The sequence below is a fragment of the Blennius ocellaris genome (genome assembly GCF_963422515.1).
Source record: "Blennius ocellaris genome assembly, chromosome: 3".
NCBI classification, from domain to species: Eukaryota; Metazoa; Chordata; class Actinopteri; order Blenniiformes; family Blenniidae; genus Blennius; species Blennius ocellaris.
The window spans coordinates 17546242-17565896 of NC_137652.1; the positions used below are offsets into that span (position 1 = coordinate 17546242).

The 19655-nt window shown below is 43.3% G+C and overlaps 2 protein-coding genes across 6 annotated transcripts; both read left to right on the plus strand.

The window, feature by feature from the left end:
• Positions 1-385: 385 nt before the first annotated feature.
• Positions 386-8680, plus strand: LOC308148962 (uncharacterized protein). Of its 5 annotated transcripts, none has more exons than XM_080520560.1 (12): positions 386-600; positions 2297-2471; positions 2640-3020; positions 3762-3957; positions 4067-4119; positions 5398-5563; positions 5653-5736; positions 5820-5894; positions 5981-6067; positions 6686-6763; positions 7162-7404; positions 7515-8680. In XM_080520560.1, exons 3-12 carry the CDS (start codon positions 2814-2816, stop codon positions 8312-8314), a joined length of 1989 nt encoding a protein of 662 aa, XP_080376686.1. In that variant the 5' UTR covers positions 386-600; positions 2297-2471; positions 2640-2813; the 3' UTR covers positions 8315-8680. The 5 variants fall into 5 exon arrangements, with proteins under 5 accessions (XP_080376686.1, XP_080376685.1, XP_080376682.1 ...); XM_080520556.1 differs by lacking the exon at positions 386-600 and adding an exon at positions 621-819 and having other exon boundaries at positions 2623-3020; XM_080520557.1 differs by lacking the exon at positions 386-600 and adding an exon at positions 623-819 and having other exon boundaries at positions 2623-3020; positions 7530-8680.
• A 2420-nt stretch (positions 8681-11100) lies between these two features.
• LOC308149077 (uncharacterized protein) lies at positions 11101-19381 on the plus strand. The gene is made up of 6 exons (XM_080520722.1): positions 11101-11222; positions 13157-13297; positions 14453-15405; positions 15495-15684; positions 15784-15930; positions 17352-19381. Exons 2-6 carry the CDS (start codon positions 13180-13182, stop codon positions 18056-18058), a joined length of 2115 nt encoding a protein of 704 aa, XP_080376848.1. The 5' UTR covers positions 11101-11222; positions 13157-13179; the 3' UTR covers positions 18059-19381.
• The last annotated feature ends 274 nt before the right edge of the window (positions 19382-19655 follow it).

Consider the following 19655-nt stretch of genomic DNA (forward strand, 5'->3'; position numbering starts at 1 on the left):
CATATACATATATGTACATGGCTTCGGCTTGCAAAAGTGTTCATAACCTATCAACCTTTTCACATTTTGTCACATCACAACCACAAATGTAAATGTATTTTATGGGGATTTTATGTGAAAGACTAACACAACGTGCCACATAATTATGAAGTAGAAGGGAAATGAGACATGTTTTCCAGGGCTTTTTGCAATTAAAAAAACCAAGGATGTTTAAAAGTTCAAGGGGCATGAATGCTTTTGCAAGCCAGTCTATGTTTTAGCAAACTTTGAGCAATATAGACCATCTTGAGTTCCAAATTATTATTTCTGGCACACGTCACAAATAGTGTTTTCTCTTATTACTCTTGTGGGAAGACCCCCCCCCCCATTGAGGATCTTGCCCATTGCCCCTCTTCTGGTCTTGTGCCGGGGTCTGTCTTGGATTGGTGGTCTGCTTCACCCTCCTGAACAGAGGTGAGCAGTAATGTACCAACATGCTTGGAAATAAAGAGGAGGAAGAAGATGAAGGAGGCGTAGCAGCTGAAGAGGAATTAAAGAAAAAAAAAGAAAAGAAAAGAAAAACACAGCAGAAGAAGAAGTGGCGCAGCCACAGTGTGTGGGGTGAGTGGACCATAGATATTTTATATCTATGGAGTAGACGGCAGCTGCTGCTGCTTACATCCGGGCTCAGACTGCAGTTTATCGGCGTTACTTGCGGCAAAGTCTCCTTCCAAGCGGGCGCAAAGCCTCGTATCGAGGTAACGAGGCGCCCCGTCCGCCCGCTGCTTGACGTGGGCGCAGCTGAACGGCTCCGGTTAATTAGCACGACAGATGCAGCTGGTGAGGCACCGTCCACCGCCTCCGTAGACGATGACGACCGGGACACGAGTTTACGTTCATGCTCGTGCATTTAGCCGCAGTTGTCAGCTCTGTTTGAAGGCTAGCGCGCTAGCAGGTGACGGCCGTCTGGACACTCGCGCACATTAGCTTGTTTATTTATTTATTATTTCCGTCAGCGTCGCAGTCTAACGGGAAACCAAAGCAACTTATTATATAGCGAACAGCTGTTTGTAAGCAAAATATCCCACTGATGGCACGTCAAATTAATCGTAATATTACCAGAGGTGACAAGGCATGCTTATTATATTTGGACAGGTTGTGACGTTGCGGCTGCTGGTCGTGGGTTCAAGTCCGCTGTTTCGGATGATTTAATTTTCGTGTTGACTGGTGACCGACCTACTTTAGCGTCCGTTGTTGCTGATGACGGCAGACGTTAAAACCCGATAGAAACCCGTCGTTGTTTTCACGAACGCCGTTTAACCGCACTCACAGTAATGTTTCAAGGTGGTGGACCTTCTGTGAGTCTCTATCACGTTACCAGTGACACCAGTTAGCAGGGGAACCACCTAATCCGAAACACTGGGCCCGTCCTTCCTATGTGGAGTTTGCTTCTTTTCCTGCGTGTGTCATTTCTCATGTTAAAATGCTGCACTATTTTCTTGTGGGGGTCAACACGAAGTGTTTCCCACTTAGATTTAAAGGTATTTTACCATTTATATCCTTTTTCGCTGGGAATGATTACTTCTTGTACGTTATGTGTGAATAGTGATGCTCATCGTATCAGAGGCTCCGATGTGTTCAGATGATGGCTGACCGCTATCATCGCAGCCATGGTTTCCTTTTCCATCTTTTAAATCCATCTTTATCCTTATCTATCACGCATACATGGCGAGAACATGCAAATCTGCCTGTGTGTGGGTGTCCCTGTTTTTGGTAGTTTGGCCTGCGATCCCAAAACGTACAGTGAACAAAAATATACAACTCTTTTTTGTGTGTTTGTTTTTGCTCCCATTTTTCATGAGCTGGACTCAAAGATATAAGACTTTATCTAAGTTCACAAAAACCCTTTTCGCCTCAAATATTGTTGACAAATTTATGTTACTCTGTTCGTGAGCACTTCTCCTTTGCTGGGGTAATCCATTCATTCATCTTTCTATTTACTGTTGTTTTTAAAACAAAATTCTTTCTCCATAACAATGATAGGTTTCCCTCTGAGTCGCTTCTTAACATAAAGCAGCATCAGTACATTAAGACATTACATTACAGTACATTACACACACATTATAGTTATTTTTGTAGCCCCTTCACGATTCAAACACAAGCTTTTCATGCAGTGTACCAACAAATATTATTGCGAATGTATAAAACCAATGATAAATGCTTGTTTAACTGAAACCATGTCAGTCGATGGGTCACAAACAGAGTGGAGACTCCCATCTTGAAGGGTTCTACTGATATTCTGTTTCTGTCTTTGTAGAATCCTGAACTTCACGATCCATTGCCACTGCGTCTTTGTGAGAATTGTGATGGGCAGACTTTGACACATCGGGAGCCAAGAAAAGCACCAACGACCCTCAAATACAACTGTGAGGCACCAGACCTCCAGGTGATCATTAAAGAGGAAGACGAAGACTGGACTGTGAGGGAAACAAGTGAGTGGAAAAACCTTCAATAATCGGCCTCACTTCAATAGGGCAACGTGCGTACTTGGTCCTGATCTGTCCCGTTTGTGTATTACCCTGCAATATTGACCACTGATGAGAGCTTCACCTCAGAGGGAGAAAAACAGGATCCTTCTTGCAGATGTTTGTCTTTCCCAGGTCAAAGCATGCAGGAAGCAGAACTCTGCTTCATATGCAGTGAGGAGACATCAGGCACGGTGTTTTGAAGACTGTGGTGGCTCGCTTCCTTGTGGCCTTGGCTCCGCGACAAGACGGGAGCGTCACAGACACCCACCAGGGAGCTCCGATGAGAAACCTAAGATTTTTCTGTATATGTGGAATGTGACTGCACGTTGGTGCAATAACCCGGGAGAGAAAACCTCCTCCCGCCCGGAACATGACGCGAGCACGGAGTACAAAAGCAACATGAAATCCCACCAGAGCACTCCAGGAGAGGAGCGACACACACAAGACCAGAACACATCTTTACACCCAGAAGCAGAACTGTGTCACATTAAAAGAGCGACATTTTGCCAAACAGTAGGTTTGAAATTTCTCGAAATTTGCACGAACGCATCAGTAAAATTAGTGCTTGAAAGAATCTTGGATGTGATTAAAAACTGCCTTTCATTTATCAAGACATTTTGAGGAAATGTTTGACTGCAGTCTGACCACCAGGGGGCGATAAGAGCTGACATATTGCCCACAATCATAAGTATTAAAATCTAAACAGACTTTTGACTATTGTTTTAAACTAGAGAGTAATATTGGGGAGGGGTCAAAGAGTTTTAGGGAATTTCAAAGCTGATATAAATTTTAAATGCTATAAACGAAATGCTTTTTCAGGCTTTATCCTTTTCCTAAGCTCCAAGACAAACCTTTCTGTGCCCAATTCTGTAATTGGTGCCATATTTTGACTGGATTATTTGTTTTGGGGTTTGTTTTTTATAAACAAAACAAAATGTCCTTTGTTAGTTCACCACTGTTATATCGACTGATTGAATGGACACTGCTTGAGAATCGAGCCTTAAAGAGGCAGTGTTTGGTTCCCTTATTGCTTCTCTGAACTTTTGCCAAAACAGAATCTGTAAAATAATGAGTGCAGTTAGAAGTCATGAAACTCATGAAGCTACCAAATCAAAATTCATTGTTGTTTTTTTTTTCATGAGCCCCACTGACTGTTGTATCATGATACCTGTGTTTTCCACTTCCTCTTGTCAGGTTTACTTTGCGAGTTCGGACACCCCAAAGACGCCTTTCAGCTCTGTCTTGTGTATTTAGGACTCCAGCGAACGGAAACGCCTGAGGTCACACAGACTCGAGGTGGCTTCTCCAAACTTGGATGCCCAAACGCTCCATTTGACTGTCAGGCTGCAGGCAGGGGAGGAAGGAGAGGAGGAGGAGCAGGAGAATCAAGATGAAGAAGAAATTGGAGGTTTAATCAACTCAGATGGAGAAGTGGTTGAGTGGGATGCCAGTAAGTAATTGAGAAAACTTTTTTTCCTTTAGCATTGCCATGTAATCTTTTTAAAAACTATATTTTCAATATGTTATGCATTAGATATTTGTCTAATTGTGTTTAACAGGAAACAGTCCAAATGGAAGCATTGGTTGCACAGAAGGTCCTCAGCTCTGTAAGGTAAATATATCCTTAAATAAAGATTAATGAAATATTTGTTGTATTTAGCCCAGCGCACACCATTCTTATGCAAGCTGTATTGCAGAATATACATCACAGAAACTTTGTTTGTTATAAAAATCCCACTGTGAGAGAGGAGCAAACTAGCGAAAACTTTTTTTTACCCCTTAACTTTGTTATTTAAAATCTATAACTATTGATTTAATGGCTGTTATCAAAGCTGCAGTTTGTAGACGATATTTAACATGAGCGCTAAATAAGACACAAATAAAACAGCATGTTAGTTCACACAAAAAGCTTATTCAACTCAACTCAGAAATCACAAAGTTGACAAAGTCACAACCAAATGCAAAATTCAATGCAATTGACAGACCTTGCTGCCATAATCAACTGGAGCCAAAGTCATTTACTCTTTCTATCTCTTTACTGTGTCTGCATGTTTTTTGTTTGGGTTTTTTGCAAATCATTTGTCAATGTAAGATTTCCACTTTTACATGATATGGCAATATGAACATCCATCCATCCATCCATACATACTGCTTATATCCAGTGCAGCGTCACAGGGCACCGGAGTCAAGTCCAGCTAACTACATGAGAATATGAATAGACAAAATTCCAAATGGAAATCAATGTATTTTAAACCAAGAATAGGAGTCATTTACATTGTCCAGACAGAAGAGCCTCAATCTCAAAGTCAAGGTGACTACCTGTAGGTAGATTTTGTTTTCTGCAGTAGCAGGAGAGGGCATCCGAAAATTCATGGTAACATTTAAAGACAAAAAAACCCCCAACACAGGACAGTAAAAGCAGCACAGACATGGACTGGTACTGGTAGGTCTGCTGACAGGATTAAGAGTAGGGGTAAAAAAAAACAAAAAACAACAACAAATAAAGATGCCAATATATTCAAAAATATAACTGTTAAGCCAAATGTTATTGTCAAACCTGCCAAAATGCGTTGGTGCTGGTGCAAAAAAAACCTACACATTTATCCAATCAAAAAACATCCTTTTGCAAGTTACATGGTCATGTCACAAAATCAGTGTTTTATTTACAGCCTTTGGTCCAAAGTGGTTTGTGAAAATTCTCTTAATAGTTTAACTTTTGCCCAGTCAAAATGGCCACTCTACAACTGTTTTCTAAAACTCTTCTTGTCACAGTGTTGTAAATCGTCATTCTTGCTTCGCGTGTGACAGAGCTTTTTGATGAAAAACCTCCAAATCACTGCGACTCAGTGACCGGTGTGTTTGTGCTGGTCATTTATGATTCCGGCCACAGGGTGCCGTCCTGTCTGAGCCTCAGCTCCAAGGCCAAAGCCAGAGAGATGGCAGCAGTCCAACGCTCATCCTGGAGGGGGTGCCGGTGGAGGCGGGTGAAGAAAGAAAGGAGGAGGAGGAAAAAGAGGGAGATGGAAAGAGTCCAGCTGTCTCATCTTTATACGGTGGTAAACGCAATCGAAGAGGAAAAAAATTGCATAAAATCATTATGTGATCATTGCAGTCCAGTACTGAGGTTGTGTTTTTGTGTGAGCAGGAAAGAGACAGAGAAGGAAGAAAAATGTTCCAGCGGGTTCTGCAGTCAGCTCAGATGCAGAGAGAGACATTCCTGCAAATGCTGGTGAGTAAGTGGAAAGTTTAGACGTGTGAAGGATTCATGCTGTTGCTTTCGAGATGATGTTTTCTGTTTCTTTGATTCAAAAGCAAAAAAAAGAGGCCGGAGAAAGATTTGTGAAGCCGCGCCGTTGTCAGATGAGGACTTGGATGCAGAACCAGGAAGTTAGTGTTTCTTTTGTTATTCATTAAGATGTAGTGCATGGCTTTTCACATAAGCCTCTGGAAAAGCTTTATTCTGCATTTTTAAGTATCGTGGCGCACTCGAAGAAAGAGAACTTTACGGACCATAGTGGAACCCGAGGAATTCACCTCCAAACCGGTGCGCCGTACCGCTGGTAAGCTCATTAGTTCTATTTCTATACTTTGTATTTAAACAAGAAAAGAAAGATATAGTGAATACATCCCTGGATGGTGTAGGGTCACATGTTTTTTTAAAAGAGAGAATAGAACAAAATGGAACAGAATAGAATAGATAAATTCCATAGGAAAATTCTTGCGATGTTACTCTACACGGAACAGAATAGAATAAATACAATGGAATTTTAAATTGTAAAATAAGACAGAATAAATATTTAATATGAATACATAGTACAAGGTTTAACAGTGACTAATACAAGCATGTAAGCAAAAAGCTCATATTGTGAGAAATAAGTTTCAATGGCCCAAACCTGTAAAAATTATAAATTCGTATAAAAATGTTGTATTAAAAGAAAGTTTTGTATTAATCCTCCAGAAAAGAAGTCGAAGCAACAAATGACATAATAGGAAGTTTGGTTGAATTTTTGATGAGCAATGATTACATAATGCAGTGTTTCGTTGATAAGAGGATCAGGATGATCACAGCACATTAGAAAAATGTGTCAGCTTCATTCATACACGCATCACATTCTTGTTTGGATAGTTGTGTTCTCTGTAAGATTTGGAACAGTGTCAGACAAGCACAATAGTAACAGCACAGCGACTCTATAAAAGAAGAAAAGACACCACAGCGTCTGGTGAAGGAAAAGGAGAAAGCGCAGGTCTTTCAGCTGGTGAGAGCAAAGAAGACTTGTCTCTTGTTGTTGTGGTCTGAAGATTTGTGTTTGGTGCCACTTGTAGCTTCCACACTTTTACAAATTGAGGGCATCACACAGAATTAGCCACAGTGTTCATTTCAATCAGGTCATTCACTTATTTACTCTAACTTTTCTGAGATCTCTTCATCACAGACCTATTACTTTACAAAGAGCATGGACTGTTTCTGATGTTGGTGCTTCAGTATCTGTCATCTATCTGATTACCTGGAAAGATTGGTGCATGTCTAGACTCACTAGTAGAGTATTTGTCACAAAACCTTGTTGATTTACTGTTAGATTGTAAGTAGCTATACATATTCCTCACTGAGCTGACCAGGCTAAATCTGAATTCACCTTCTCTTCTCTCGCCTCAGGAAAGAAGCGTCCTGGCAGGAAGATGGTCTGCGTCCCGATGGAAATACCTCCTGAGCTCCTGAAGAAGCCCAAAGAGAAGATGGAGTACCACTGTTCAGTGTGTGGCAAAGAATTCCCTCACGCCTACAAGCTGGAGAGACACGAGCTGATCCACACTGGAGAGAAACCGTACTGCTGCTCCATCTGTGGCCGCGGTTTCAACCAGAAGGGAAATCTCAAAACACACTACAAGGTTCACTTAGGTGAGTGCTGAGATTAGAGCATTAACCAGATGAATACCACGAAACTGAGGCTTCGGGATAAGTTCTTACTTGGTTCTAGTTTCTAGTATTTACTCCTTAATATGTGAAAGCTCGTGCCTGTGCAGGTCGTAAAGGAGCTGTGGACTTTGACGATGAAGTGCATCCCATGGCGTCGGAGCTCTCCGAATACTTGAAGTCGTTGCCTGGGGAGTCCAGGATCCGCTCGTCCCTCCGCTGCCTGGATTGTGGAAAGGAATGCGAGAGCCAGTCGGCGCTACAAGCACACCACGTTACGGCTCACGCTCAGTCAGCGAGAGACTCGGACGTGGCCGAGCACAGCGCGACGGAGATTCTCTTCTGCCGCCGCTGCGGTGTCCAGTTCACCGAAAAAGACAAGCTGGAGGAGCACATGAAAACCCACATCAAGGACAAACCTTATTCCTGTCCCGAGTGCGGGAAGAGGTTCATCAACGAGAGCTACATCCAAATCCATCAGCGCATCCACACCGGGGAGAAGCCATTCCTCTGCTCACAGTGCGGCAGAGGGTTCCACACGGCGTCCTCCCTCAAGCTGCACGAGATGCAGCACTCCGGCGAGAGGCCGTTCGCCTGCACCATCTGCGGGAAGACGTTCCGCATCAACTCCTACCTGACGGCACATTACCAGACACACATCAAAGACAGACCCTTCATCTGCAGTGTCTGTGGCAAGGGCTACTCCCGGGCCGAGGAGCTGAAGGTCCACCACAGGCTTCACACTGGTGAGAGGCCCTACGAATGTGGGGAGTGCGGCAAGAGTTTCATCTACCGCCAGGGTCTGCGGCAGCATCAGCGCACACATGCCGGGAGACGCATCGGGCCCACCAGACAGCTCGGCCGACCCAAACAGCACATCGGGCTGGACATCTGACATCCGCATTGACAGTGTACTGATGCGTTCTCCTTGTTGCCCCTGGTAGAAAGCACTTGCAGGACATTGCGCTTCTCCCTTCTACTTCTTCCTCCCGTTTGACCCGCGTACAGCAGAGAACGTTGCTGTGTCTGAAAACATTCCACAGATTCTGTGTGGGTAGCCAAGAGTAACAGACAAGCTTACCATGTTGTCTTTCTTGTAATCATGTTTTCTACCCATGTTTTCATGTTTACTCTTCTCTAGTAGCCCATCTGTACAATTTCAGTGCCTTTGTATCCTGCATGCCAAATACTGATACTAATCGTTAAAAGTATATGCACTATACCATTGTTATTTTAAATCCTTGTGGATGGAATACAGACATTTTTAAAAAAACAAGAAAACCTTGGCTGTTGTTTTTGGATTTCTAAGTTTCTCCAAGATGATAGACAACACTTTGGGTCAAAACTGTTAAAAAAAAACCAACCATATTTTTAAAAAAAATCGTCGTTTTCAGCAGCTAAGGTGTATGACATATTATGATTAAGACCCTATTAATGTCGGGAACACTTCAACAAGAAGAGATTAGAATTCTCCTGTTGCTGTCTTAATGGGAGACTGACACGGCTGCCGGTGTAGGCATACACATAAAGATCTTTATAATGTCTTTATAATGTTTATGCCTACACCGGACACAACTGGGGAATGCAGAGAGAGAGAGAGAGAGAATAAGTGGGACAAACACGAGTACAATACATAAAGCAACCAAAAGCAACAGCAATGCCCCAGAGCGCCCAGCACTAAACCCAAAGAGTTCCCAGAGAATCAGCCCAGGAGACCAGAAGACCAGAAGACCATCCCCGACCAGGAGGGGCCCGCAGAAGAAGGGGCACAGAGCCCCAGGCCCCAACACAAGCCACCAAGCTGAGGTACCATTTACACGACAATGAATACAAACGTATCCGCAAAACTTCCTTCACTTTTGTAGGGTCCGGTTACACGACACTGGTGTGCAGATCCACTGTGTCTGCAAAGTTGTTTTTTTATAGCAGTTTCCAAGGTTGAAACATTTTTTCACGACTGTGATTCCCCCCTGCAGAGTCCCGCCTCCCTCCCGTCAAATAGTCCCTTCTGATCATGCTCCTGTAAAACCTGGCGAACAGTAGTGGTATGACTCGCAGTCCATATTCTGGTTTTTAGAGTCCATATCAGTAGTTTCATCGTTTTTTTTTTCTTTTTAATGTTCTTATTTTCCTTTATATATACACACACGTATGCATACTATGTACATACATTTATACACACACAAACACATCCATATATACATGGATACATGTAGGGTGGACAAGACAAATTAGGGGAAAATGAAAATAAACAACAAAAAAGTGTGGTTTCATTACAAAAACAAGCAACAGCGCACTCCTGTGGCCCGGCATACTAAATCCATTTAAAAAATACAAATAAAAAATGGGGATATAGTTTTTCAAGATCGTTGTTTTTTTTCTTGTTAGAAATATGTATATATAAAACAGTTAAACATGGACTATTTTAATTATTCAGGTGATTATTTTTGACAGACATTCCATTTGAGTTTGCTCTGCCACCTGATACCTTCTCTTCTGAGGATCAGTATCTGTTTTAGATACTTAGTGCAGCCAACAGGAAGGCCACTACAGCAAAGTGGGTGAAAGTAGAGAGTAGTGGACGAGTCAATGTATATAATATATGATGTTTTTAAGATGGAAAGGATTACATTTGCCAAAAGACTGCAACAAAATGTGTTTTTAAAAGGATGGGAAAGATGGATCAGGTATATTAAACCCGTGCAGCCATCTTTTGTATAATGTTAAAGGGTATGGTTCGTTTTTCATGCTCTGGCCAGGTTTACTTCATGATCAAAGTTTTTCCTTTTATTTTTTTATAACACCAAGGTGCACCCATGTTTCCCTGTTCTCAGGAGAGTAGATATTTTGTGTTAAGACTTTAGTTAGCGTGTGTACTATAAGATGGTGGAAGGACAAATCATTCATCTATGTACTATTTATACAGGTTTGGATGGCTTGGGGAGATTTGGCAAAATGTCATGTGGAGAACATGAAAATATGAAGAAAAAAACACATGGAATATTGTCTCATTAGATGGAAAATATACCAGAAATAAAAGAAATTGCATTAATAGCTGGGAAAAGTTAACTTTTCATGTGAAAGTTACACATTGTGTGTATAAAGATGGTGAAGAGATTTTATTTGAAACATTGTTTAATTTTTACGTGATAATTTAGTTAATTATTGGTTGGTTTTATTTTACATAAATCTCAGAGTAAAAAATAAACCCAATGCATAAATACACATTGTTTTATTTATGTCTGTGTTTTCATGAAATCATCAGGAAACTCTACAAATACTGTTTATTCTGGTGAGGGCTGATTAATGTTTCGGAATGACTGGTGTCGCTGTTCACTGGTGACTTCCTTTCGCATCACCGTAACCATCTGCGTAACCGTCGTTATTGCTTGTAACGGCAGATCTTAAAAACCGGACAGAAATCCGTAGCTGTCCAAGCAAACTCCCGTTTAACCCATATTTACATAAAAATTCTTGAAGTGTTGTATCTTTTGGGAGTCTCAAGTTGGGTCTTTCGCGGCAATGACAGCCGCTAAAGGAAGTCAGCCACCAGTTAACAGGGAAACCAGTTTATCCGTCACACCGGAAGTCCTCGCAGGCTAGCTGCTATAATAGAAAAGGTTGTCACCAGATCCAAACGCTTCTTTAACTTTGTCAGATGATGTGACACTGGTGTGACATCTTGCCTTCAACGCACAGAGCAATGCGGGAGACGTAGAAGTCTCGCTTGGTGGTTTTTCTTTCATTAAACTTCAGCGGAGCGGCCACTTTTTCTTGAACCTGAGGGGGACATCTATGCTGAGGTTGGTTCAAATGTCTTTTGTCTGTTGTGTTAGCTTAGCGGAGTTAGCCTCTGTTACTATGACACTGACGGCTCGGTGGTCGTCATTAATCGGGGTTAAAAACAGCGACACGGAGCTGCGGTTTTGGCAGCTGGAAGGAGCGTGGCTGCGGTTCCTGCCCGCTTAATCTTTCAGCGGGTCGTTCTGTGCTGGCGAGCTGGCATCAGCCGGGGGTCCCGGTGGAGGTGGCCGCCGCTGACCACAGCGCTGGTCACCGCCGCAGCGTCCCCGCCGAGCCGCATCCTCCTCCAGAGGTCAGACCGTCCGAGCTGCAGCCTGCTGCTGCTGCTGCTGCTGCTGCTGCTCCACCGGGCGCGGTAGCTCATCGCAGGCTGCACCAACAGGTTCGTCAGTGCGCTCGCTGGATTAAAGGACAGTGTGTGTGTGGCTGAAGTGGATGGAGCTAGATGACTCCTACCTCCTCGAGCTACTTGCTACCAGGAGCTAGCCGGGGCCACTCGCTGCAGAGACACTCCACTACCCCCCGAAGGCTTCTACACTAAAGGCCCGTAAATATTTACACAGGGTGATTTCGACTCTGTTGTGTGGCTTCATAAGTTTCGCCGTGTTCAGTTTTTGAAGGAGAACTGTCCTTCAGCTTTAAAAGGCCCAATCAGGTCCACCGCCCCCCTCACAACAAAGCATCCGCCTGCTGAAGTGTCCTTGAGCAGGACAGCGCGTGTCCTCCACACACACACACACACACACACACACACACACACACACACACACACACACACACACACACACACACACACACACACACACACATCAGCACTGAAAACTCAACCTGCATCCCTGGGGATTATCTGTGGAAGTGGGGAGGAAAAAAGGAAATAACGCACGTTGTCAGGTTCTTTATCCACAAACAACCTGAAACTGTTGTTTTTGTCTTCCACTAAAATATTATGGCTCAAATGCATTTATATTCGATCAAATTAATTCTTGATTTCAAAAGAAAACCTGATCAGGACCACCATGCTTATGGGAAAAAATATTTGTTATTAATGAAGAGCTACAAATGTTTTGATGTTTTCATTGCTGACTGATTTGTGTATTAATTCGTCTCAAGACTGTCGGTTATTGTTTATAGACTATCACGTGTGTTCTTTAGAAAATGATTAATAAAACAAAACAAAAAAAATACATTGATTTAATTTCTCTGGATTAATGACTAACTGATTAAAATACAGAAAGCTTGAACTTTTAAATATGATTTGGTTAATTTCCTCACTGTATGTAAATCGAAAATGAACATTTTAAGGAAATATGTAGAAACTAGTGTTTTATATGTACTACTTTTGGGCTGTTACACGAAAATGTATTAGGTCTTTAAAATAATATCCTGAATAAATACAGATTCCGAACAGATGGCATTCAACCCTTCGAGTGTAATATTATCAATTATTCACAGGCAAATAAGTCTGCCAGAGTAGAAACTGGTTTCCGAGAAACAAGGGACAGCTGTGAAGCTGAACATGGACAGATTCATCTTGGAGAAATTACAATGAAATAGAAATGTTTTTCATGATTTAATGAAGTGAAACTCAATATTTTAGGTATATTACGCGGAACCTGAAATGTTCCAAGCCTGTTTTGTTTTGTTCTTTAATATTGTAGATCACAAGTCGTGGAATTTTATTTGAAACATTGCATCTGAAAATACGAGAAAACCTCCTAAAATCAGATGGTTTTTAACCAGAGGAGATCGCCATCATGATAAAAAGCGTAAAAATGTCAGAATTTTGGCCGATTTATTTGTTGCAATAGTAAAAATAATGGGCAAAACTATTATCTTGTTTATAATTTTGCCCCTTGGTAGTTGTGTGCGCGCGTGCTTGTTATTGATTATCTGAATGTCTCTTCACTCACGCTCGTCTTCTCACATCTGCAAGGTTCCATATTTCATACTTGAGAGATGGGCTCTGAAAGCCCAGAAGACTTTGGACCGGCTGTGATCCTCGTGGAAGAAGATCAGCAAGAGATCGGAGGTCTGATCAACTCTGACGGGGAGGAGGTTGACCTCTCAGATCTCAGTAAGTGAACATTATTCTGACTCTCATTCAAAGTTTAACTGTGACCCGTTCATCCAGATCACACATCTTGGACCGGCGAAGCGTCTCAAGCATGCGTTCGTATTTAAAAGTGATCGCGTCCTGATTTTTGTGTGCCTGCATCACTGAACATGGCAGGTTTACATGCAGTTTTAATTCTGGCGATAATTTCCATGACCGTATAGAAAGATCAAGTGAAATAAAAAAAAATAATAATTCTTTTTAAAGCTAGAAAGTAATGACTTATCTTGTTATAACTCCGTTACTGCCTGAGGCAACAGCTTTGGCTTCTCCATGTTCTTGTGGTTATGGTTTTACCTCGAAGGTTCAGTTTGCACACACAATAAAGTTCAGGTGTTGGAAGTAACAAACGTACAAAACCGTGGCCGTTCTACATCAGTTATTGAAAAGTGACAATGCTTCTCTTCTATGATGTACAGAAAAAAAAGTTGCGCTCATTTTTTAAAATACGTTTGTGCCTTCTCTGCAAGACATTTCTGCATTCGTTTTCATACAAAAAAGTGGAGGTGAATGTAAAAAAAAAAAAAAAAATAGATCTTATAGTGCAACCACATGATATCAAGCCTACAAACATGAAATTCCTGTGAAGACACCGATTGATCAGCCTCTTTAAAAGATGTATACGATATATCTTCGTCGCCTGTTTAATTGAATTATTATTTTTTGTTTGCTGGATTTTCGGCATCTAACTCCTACTGGAGCCCTCGAAACGCACATGAAAATGTGCAGAATATTCGGGAATAGTGTGCGAGGGCATTTGTTAATGATTCAGCGAACCGTTTCTGCAATGATGACAAAAAATGTAAAAAAAAGAAAGAAACTGGCCAGTCAAAGCGGATGGGATTTTGGTTTTAAAAAAAACTAATCAAAATGGATGGGATATTAGTCGGCAGTGAGCAGCAGGCACACACACAATTTCATCTTAAATTTTCTAGTTACTAAACATACTAAACCAAATAGTTGTTGGTAATGATTGCTGATCTGCATCACGTGTCTTGTGATTCTGCACATCTTTGAATGCGTGTAGTTTTTATTCGTTAAAATTGCCACGTGTTGCCGAGGTGTTTAAAATGACTCGGACTGACTCCCAGCCCGTCTGGCTGTTTGTTCCCACAGAAGTGGGCGCCATCCCCGGCCTGGTGCCTGCAGACGCCGCCTCAAAGACATTTGGTCCCAGCGAAAACGACAAGCCGCCGTCCCTCCACAGCTGCTCCGTGTGCGGCAAGGACTTCCCCTACGCCTCCAAGCTCCAGCGCCACCTTCGCACTCACTCGGGAGAGAGGCCTTTCCCCTGCTCCATGTGTGAGAAGAGGTTTCCCGAGAAGGGGCTGCTCATGATCCACGAGCGGGTCCACACCGGGGAGAAGCCCTTCCCTTGCACGTTCTGCGAGAAGAGGTTCGCCAGTCAGGGCGAGCTGCGGCTGCACCGGCGCACGCACACCGGCGAGAGGCCGTACCACTGCTCCATCTGCCTCAAGAGCTTCTCCCGCCACTGGCACCTGAAGACGCACTTGGAGGCGATGCACTGCGAGGTGGTGGCCGGCTTCACCCGCAAGAAGTTCCCCTGCTCAGATTGCGAGAAGAGCTGCAACTCGGCGGCGGAGTTGCGGGACCACCAGAGGACTCACACCGGGGAGAGACCCTTCCAGTGCTCCTTCTGCGACAAGCGCTTCGCCCTCTCCGGCACGCTGGTCCGACACGAGCGCCTCCACACCGGCATCACCCCCTACCACTGCTCCGACTGCGGCAAGACGTTCGCCCAGCAGTGGACGCTGACCACGCACATGCGCACGCACACGGGGGAGAAGCCGTACAGCTGCACGCAGTGCAGCAAGTCCTTCGTGGCTCCCGGAGAGCTGCGGCGGCACACCAGGATCCACACGGGCGAGAAGCCGTACACCTGCGGCGACTGCGGGAGGCACTTCTCGCTGGCGGGCACGCTCAGGAACCACAAGCGGTCGTGCACGCAGACCAAGGCCGAGCCCGTGTCGGACCCCGTCTCCGACCTGGTCCCGGAAGCGGCTGGCGGATCATCCGAGCAGGAAGTGCTCACCGGCGTCGTGCCTGAGGTGGCGCCCAAACTCTCTGGCATGTTTTTTTTTTTTTTTTTTTTTATCTGCTTTAGCTGCTTCCCGTTCTGATGGGCGTGTGTTTACAGGAGTCCGACAACCAGAGTCTGCCCGACGAAGCCGAGCCCCGTCCCTCCGAGAGTCCCAACGGTGTCAAAGCAGCTCCCGTGGAAATGGAAAGCGCCCCACAAGACGCAGCCGAGCAGCCGGAGGACTCGGCGTGCAGTCCCCACGTGAACGTGATCGTGAAGGAAGAGGAAGTGGAGGAGCCTCTGTTCGGTACAACAAAAAACCAAGAATATTATCATTTAAGGGCTTTTTTTTTTTGTTTTAAGTGTAATTATTTCTTATGATGATGTTTTGTTGCTCTTTCTTCAGCAGAAGAACCTTCACACCAAGTGTCCAGTGGTGATGATCACACCACGCCACAGAAACCGGAAGAGCGGCTTCAGGAGAACGCCACAGAGATCCGGATCACAGTGAAGGAGGAAGAAGAAGAAGAAGAAGAAGAAGAGCCCGTGAAAAGTAGGAAACAGAAATCACACATTTCTTTATTCGTTTTCCTTCATCTTCAATTTGAGACACTTTGTTTCTGCATAGACATTTTTTTTTTCATTACAATTACTAGAAATTAGATTAAAATTCTCCCTGTTTGGGAGATCCTGCTTAGCAACTTGTGCGTCTTTTGAAACTCGCATGCTTTCTGCTTCATCTCAGTGGTTGCTTTTCTCGTTTGACGCTTTTTTACCAATTATACTAAACCTTAGCATTTGTTTTGTGTGTAATTTGTTTGTTCTTTTCGTCAAACTCTGCTGTGAAATTCCCAGAAAGCTCCTGTTTATCTAACACTGCAAAGTCCAGCCTTTTGGTACACCTACTATGCTGTCCAGAGTTTGCCAAATGGCTTAGCTGGGCTAATTTGCAATTTACTGGGGACATTTCTTATGTAAATGCTTCCATTAGCACTCGCAAGTCCAGCCTTTTGTTACACCTACAATGCTGAACAAATGGCTTAGCTAGGCTAATTTGCACACGTGGTGCACAAGGAAAACCTCCAGCAACAACCACCTCCACCTGAAAAAGGGAAAAGGGCAATGTGCCAGGTGAAGACATTTGGTCAAATTCCTTAGGACTTTGAACTAATGTCTCTAATGATACAGCCAACTCTGAGACTTGACATCACATGAAAAACCCGTAACTTTGTTTTTTGTGTGGCTGGGGGGGGGGGGGGGGGGGATGACTGATTTGCATGATAGAGAAGAAGAGACTGTTGCCTGCCAGTGTCTGGCTCATGTTCTGCTTCACTTACATAACAATTGGTGACAAGCTGAGCTGTTCACGCCTGCCATTTGGCTGCACCTTGGACCTGGAAGAAATAACTGCCAAAAGGCAAGGCGCTGGACTTTGCAGTGCTCATGGAGCCTCTTGAAACAATCAAACATTTGAGAGAAGTTATGTTTGTTTAAGCTTCTCGCTACAAAATCCCACTTCCAACAAGTAAGCATCAATACTTTTGCCCAAAACTCTTTGTTGTTTGTATGTAACGTAATAATTTGTTTTCTATAATTGGCACAATTTATATTATAGAATAGAAAGGAAATAGTTAATTCTTAAGAGCGCTGCTCCAGTCGTAATTTATACTAAATAGAATAAATTAAAAATAATCAAATGCAGTATATACATGTTATGGCCTGACAGTAAGTAATTACAACCTATTTTATCTCCATCTTCAACCTTTTTTGTTTTCTCATCATATGTTTTGTGTTGATTGTTATATTTTTAACGTAGGTTTTATGACAGGTTTGTTATCTAACATGCTAACTGGGGTCGTCTTTATTGTCAAAACTCTTGTTCCTTTGACCAGTTTTTCCTGCTCTGACTTTATCTAAACCTCTTTCTTAACTAATTGCGGTTTGTTTGGTTTTTTTTTTACCATCTTTCTTCAGTCTCTGCAGAACATTCTGATCCCATGGAAGACGGTGAGAAGTGCAGCCCGGCGGCGCCTCCTGAGCCAGAGTCCGTCAAGAACAAAGTGGAAAAAAACTCTTACTGCTGCGGACTGTGCGGGCGAGACTGCCACAAGATGTCGGCTCTCCAGATCCACATGCGAATTCACTCGGGAGAGAAGCCGTACAAGTGTACGGTGTGCGGGAAGCAGTTCACCCAGAAAGGTCAGCTCAAGGGTCACCTCAAAGTCCACACGGGCGAGAAGCCCTTCTCCTGCCCCGACTGCGGGAAGAGCTTCGCCCACTCGGGAGCCATGAACAGACACCGGCTCACGCACACCGGCGAGAGGCCGTACCACTGCTCCGTGTGCGACCGCAGCTTCAACCAGTCCGGCCGGCTCAGAGAACACGAAAAAATCCACTTCGGGGAGAAGTTTGACTGTCCCGAGTGCGACAAGAGTTTCACGCGAGCGTCGAGCCTGAAGAACCACTTCAGGCTCCACACGGGGGAGCGGCCGTACGGCTGCAACATCTGCGGACGAGGCTTCAGCCGCTCGCAGAGCCTGAGGCTCCACAAACGCAAACACGAGCAGGCTCAGACTGAGAGCGAGTCGCCGTCCGGCGGCGCCAACGACGACGACGACGACTTCTTCCAGAGCGACGACGACTCCCCCATCAACATGTGCATAACAGACAAAAATGACTGATGTATTTATATATCTATTACTGTTCTCGTTGCAATGTTTCAACATTTTAGAGATTAAAACATGGAAGTTATTAAAGGGGAAAGACGGACTACTTCTGTGGCTCCACCACCTTTTCTTCTCACTGAAACCTTCAACTTTTAGATGAAGTATGAAACTCCCAGAACGGTGCAGACAGGCGAGGGACAGACACACATCAGGTTACCTTCAGCAGCTCAATACCACAGAAAATTATCAGACCAATATTGAACAAAACTTTGTAAAAAAAAAACTGCTAAATAGTGAATTTTAGACGTCCCACTCGGATTTGTCACTGTGTGTTGGATGCATTGGAGTATCACCCCACATTTAGAGTATTATAGTAGAACATATGACTCTTCAAAATCTGTGATTTCACTTTTTTTCCATTTGTCATCAAGTTAATTGTGTAATGTGGAAACTGGACTGAAGAGTAATTGTGACACTCATCGATCAGTTTATGAAATCAAGTGAAGCCGGCGTTTCTCATCTAATCATTAAATACGAAGTTTGCTAAACCCATCCAACCACAGGACTCGTGTCCACATAGCAGCTTTTTCAGCATCACAACAGATTTATTTATTTTGTTTTTTTCAATTTTTTCTCAATGTGACATTTGTTTGGAGAAGCTGGAGTTTGTGTGCATTACAGGTGCCTTTTTACATCCAACCAATGGCTTTAAACTAGAGTGAATAGGAATATAAAACTAAATGTTACTATTGTGTCTGCCTGGAGAAGACTGAATGATTGTCGGTAAACATTGTTGTTTGCTTGTATCACAAGAGGTGGTGTTGGCTCGCCGTGAGCGCAACACCTCGTAAAACATACTTTGCTGTTGTTGGGTTTACTTGCATAGCCTTGCCAGAAAAAGAAAAAAAAAAAACAACGACCCTGCTATGTGGACATGGACAGTGGTTAATAACTTTTAACACTGCTACTTGGAGAAAGTGGATCCAATATGCTGCGCAATATATTCTGAAGCCCTCGTTCACAATTCACAGCGACAGAGCGTTCTATTTGTCTTATCCTCGGCTCTCACGCAGCCTCCCTTTGCTCTAGTTTGCACTTCTCAGTGCTCACATGCAGGATGGACTGCTTGCGATTTAACTTCAGCAACGTCGAGTGCAGCAGTGTGTGATTTCATTTCATTTCTCCAGCTGAAAGAAAAAAGCATTTTGGATCTACTTTAAGAACCACATCATGAGTTGGGTTCACTCCTGAAAGTTAAGTATGTTACAGAAGACAATAAATTGAAACAAAGTAGATGGTAATGTTTTCTTTCCCCAGTGCTGCTTCTGTCTAGTTGTATAGGACATGTTATATACTGAACAATAAAAGTGAAAGTGCTGAAGACTCATTTATTTGAAGTTTCATCAATATTATTGAGGTGTTCATATCTGGGGAGTGATTTAATATAATTGATCTGCTGTGCTGTTGACTTCAACACAAAGTTAAACTTTATCTTCACACAAGTTTCAGCTCAGTCACCGTTTTATTCTCATTCGCCTTCAAACTTCTTAAATGTCATGAATGAGATCAAATTGAACAAAAGATAAATCTGGAGAAAAAGAAAAGCAGATAC

Coding starts and splice junctions, on each gene's coding strand:
- LOC308148962 (XM_080520556.1), top strand. Junction 3,021..3,761: donor GAGCGACATTTTGCCAAACA/GTAGGTTTGAAA, acceptor TTGTGTATTTAG/GACTCCAGCGAACGGAAACG. Junction 4,120..5,397: donor AAGGTCCTCAGCTCTGTAAG/GTAAATATATCC, acceptor TTCCGGCCACAG/GGTGCCGTCCTGTCTGAGCC.
- LOC308149077 (XM_080520722.1), top strand. CDS start 13,180: ATGGGCTCTGAAAGCCCAGAAGACTTTGGACCGGCTGTGATCCTCGTG. Junction 13,298..14,452: donor GGTTGACCTCTCAGATCTCA/GTAAGTGAACAT, acceptor TTGTTCCCACAG/AAGTGGGCGCCATCCCCGGC. Junction 15,931..17,351: donor AGAAGAAGAGCCCGTGAAAA/GTAGGAAACAGA, acceptor ATCTTTCTTCAG/TCTCTGCAGAACATTCTGAT.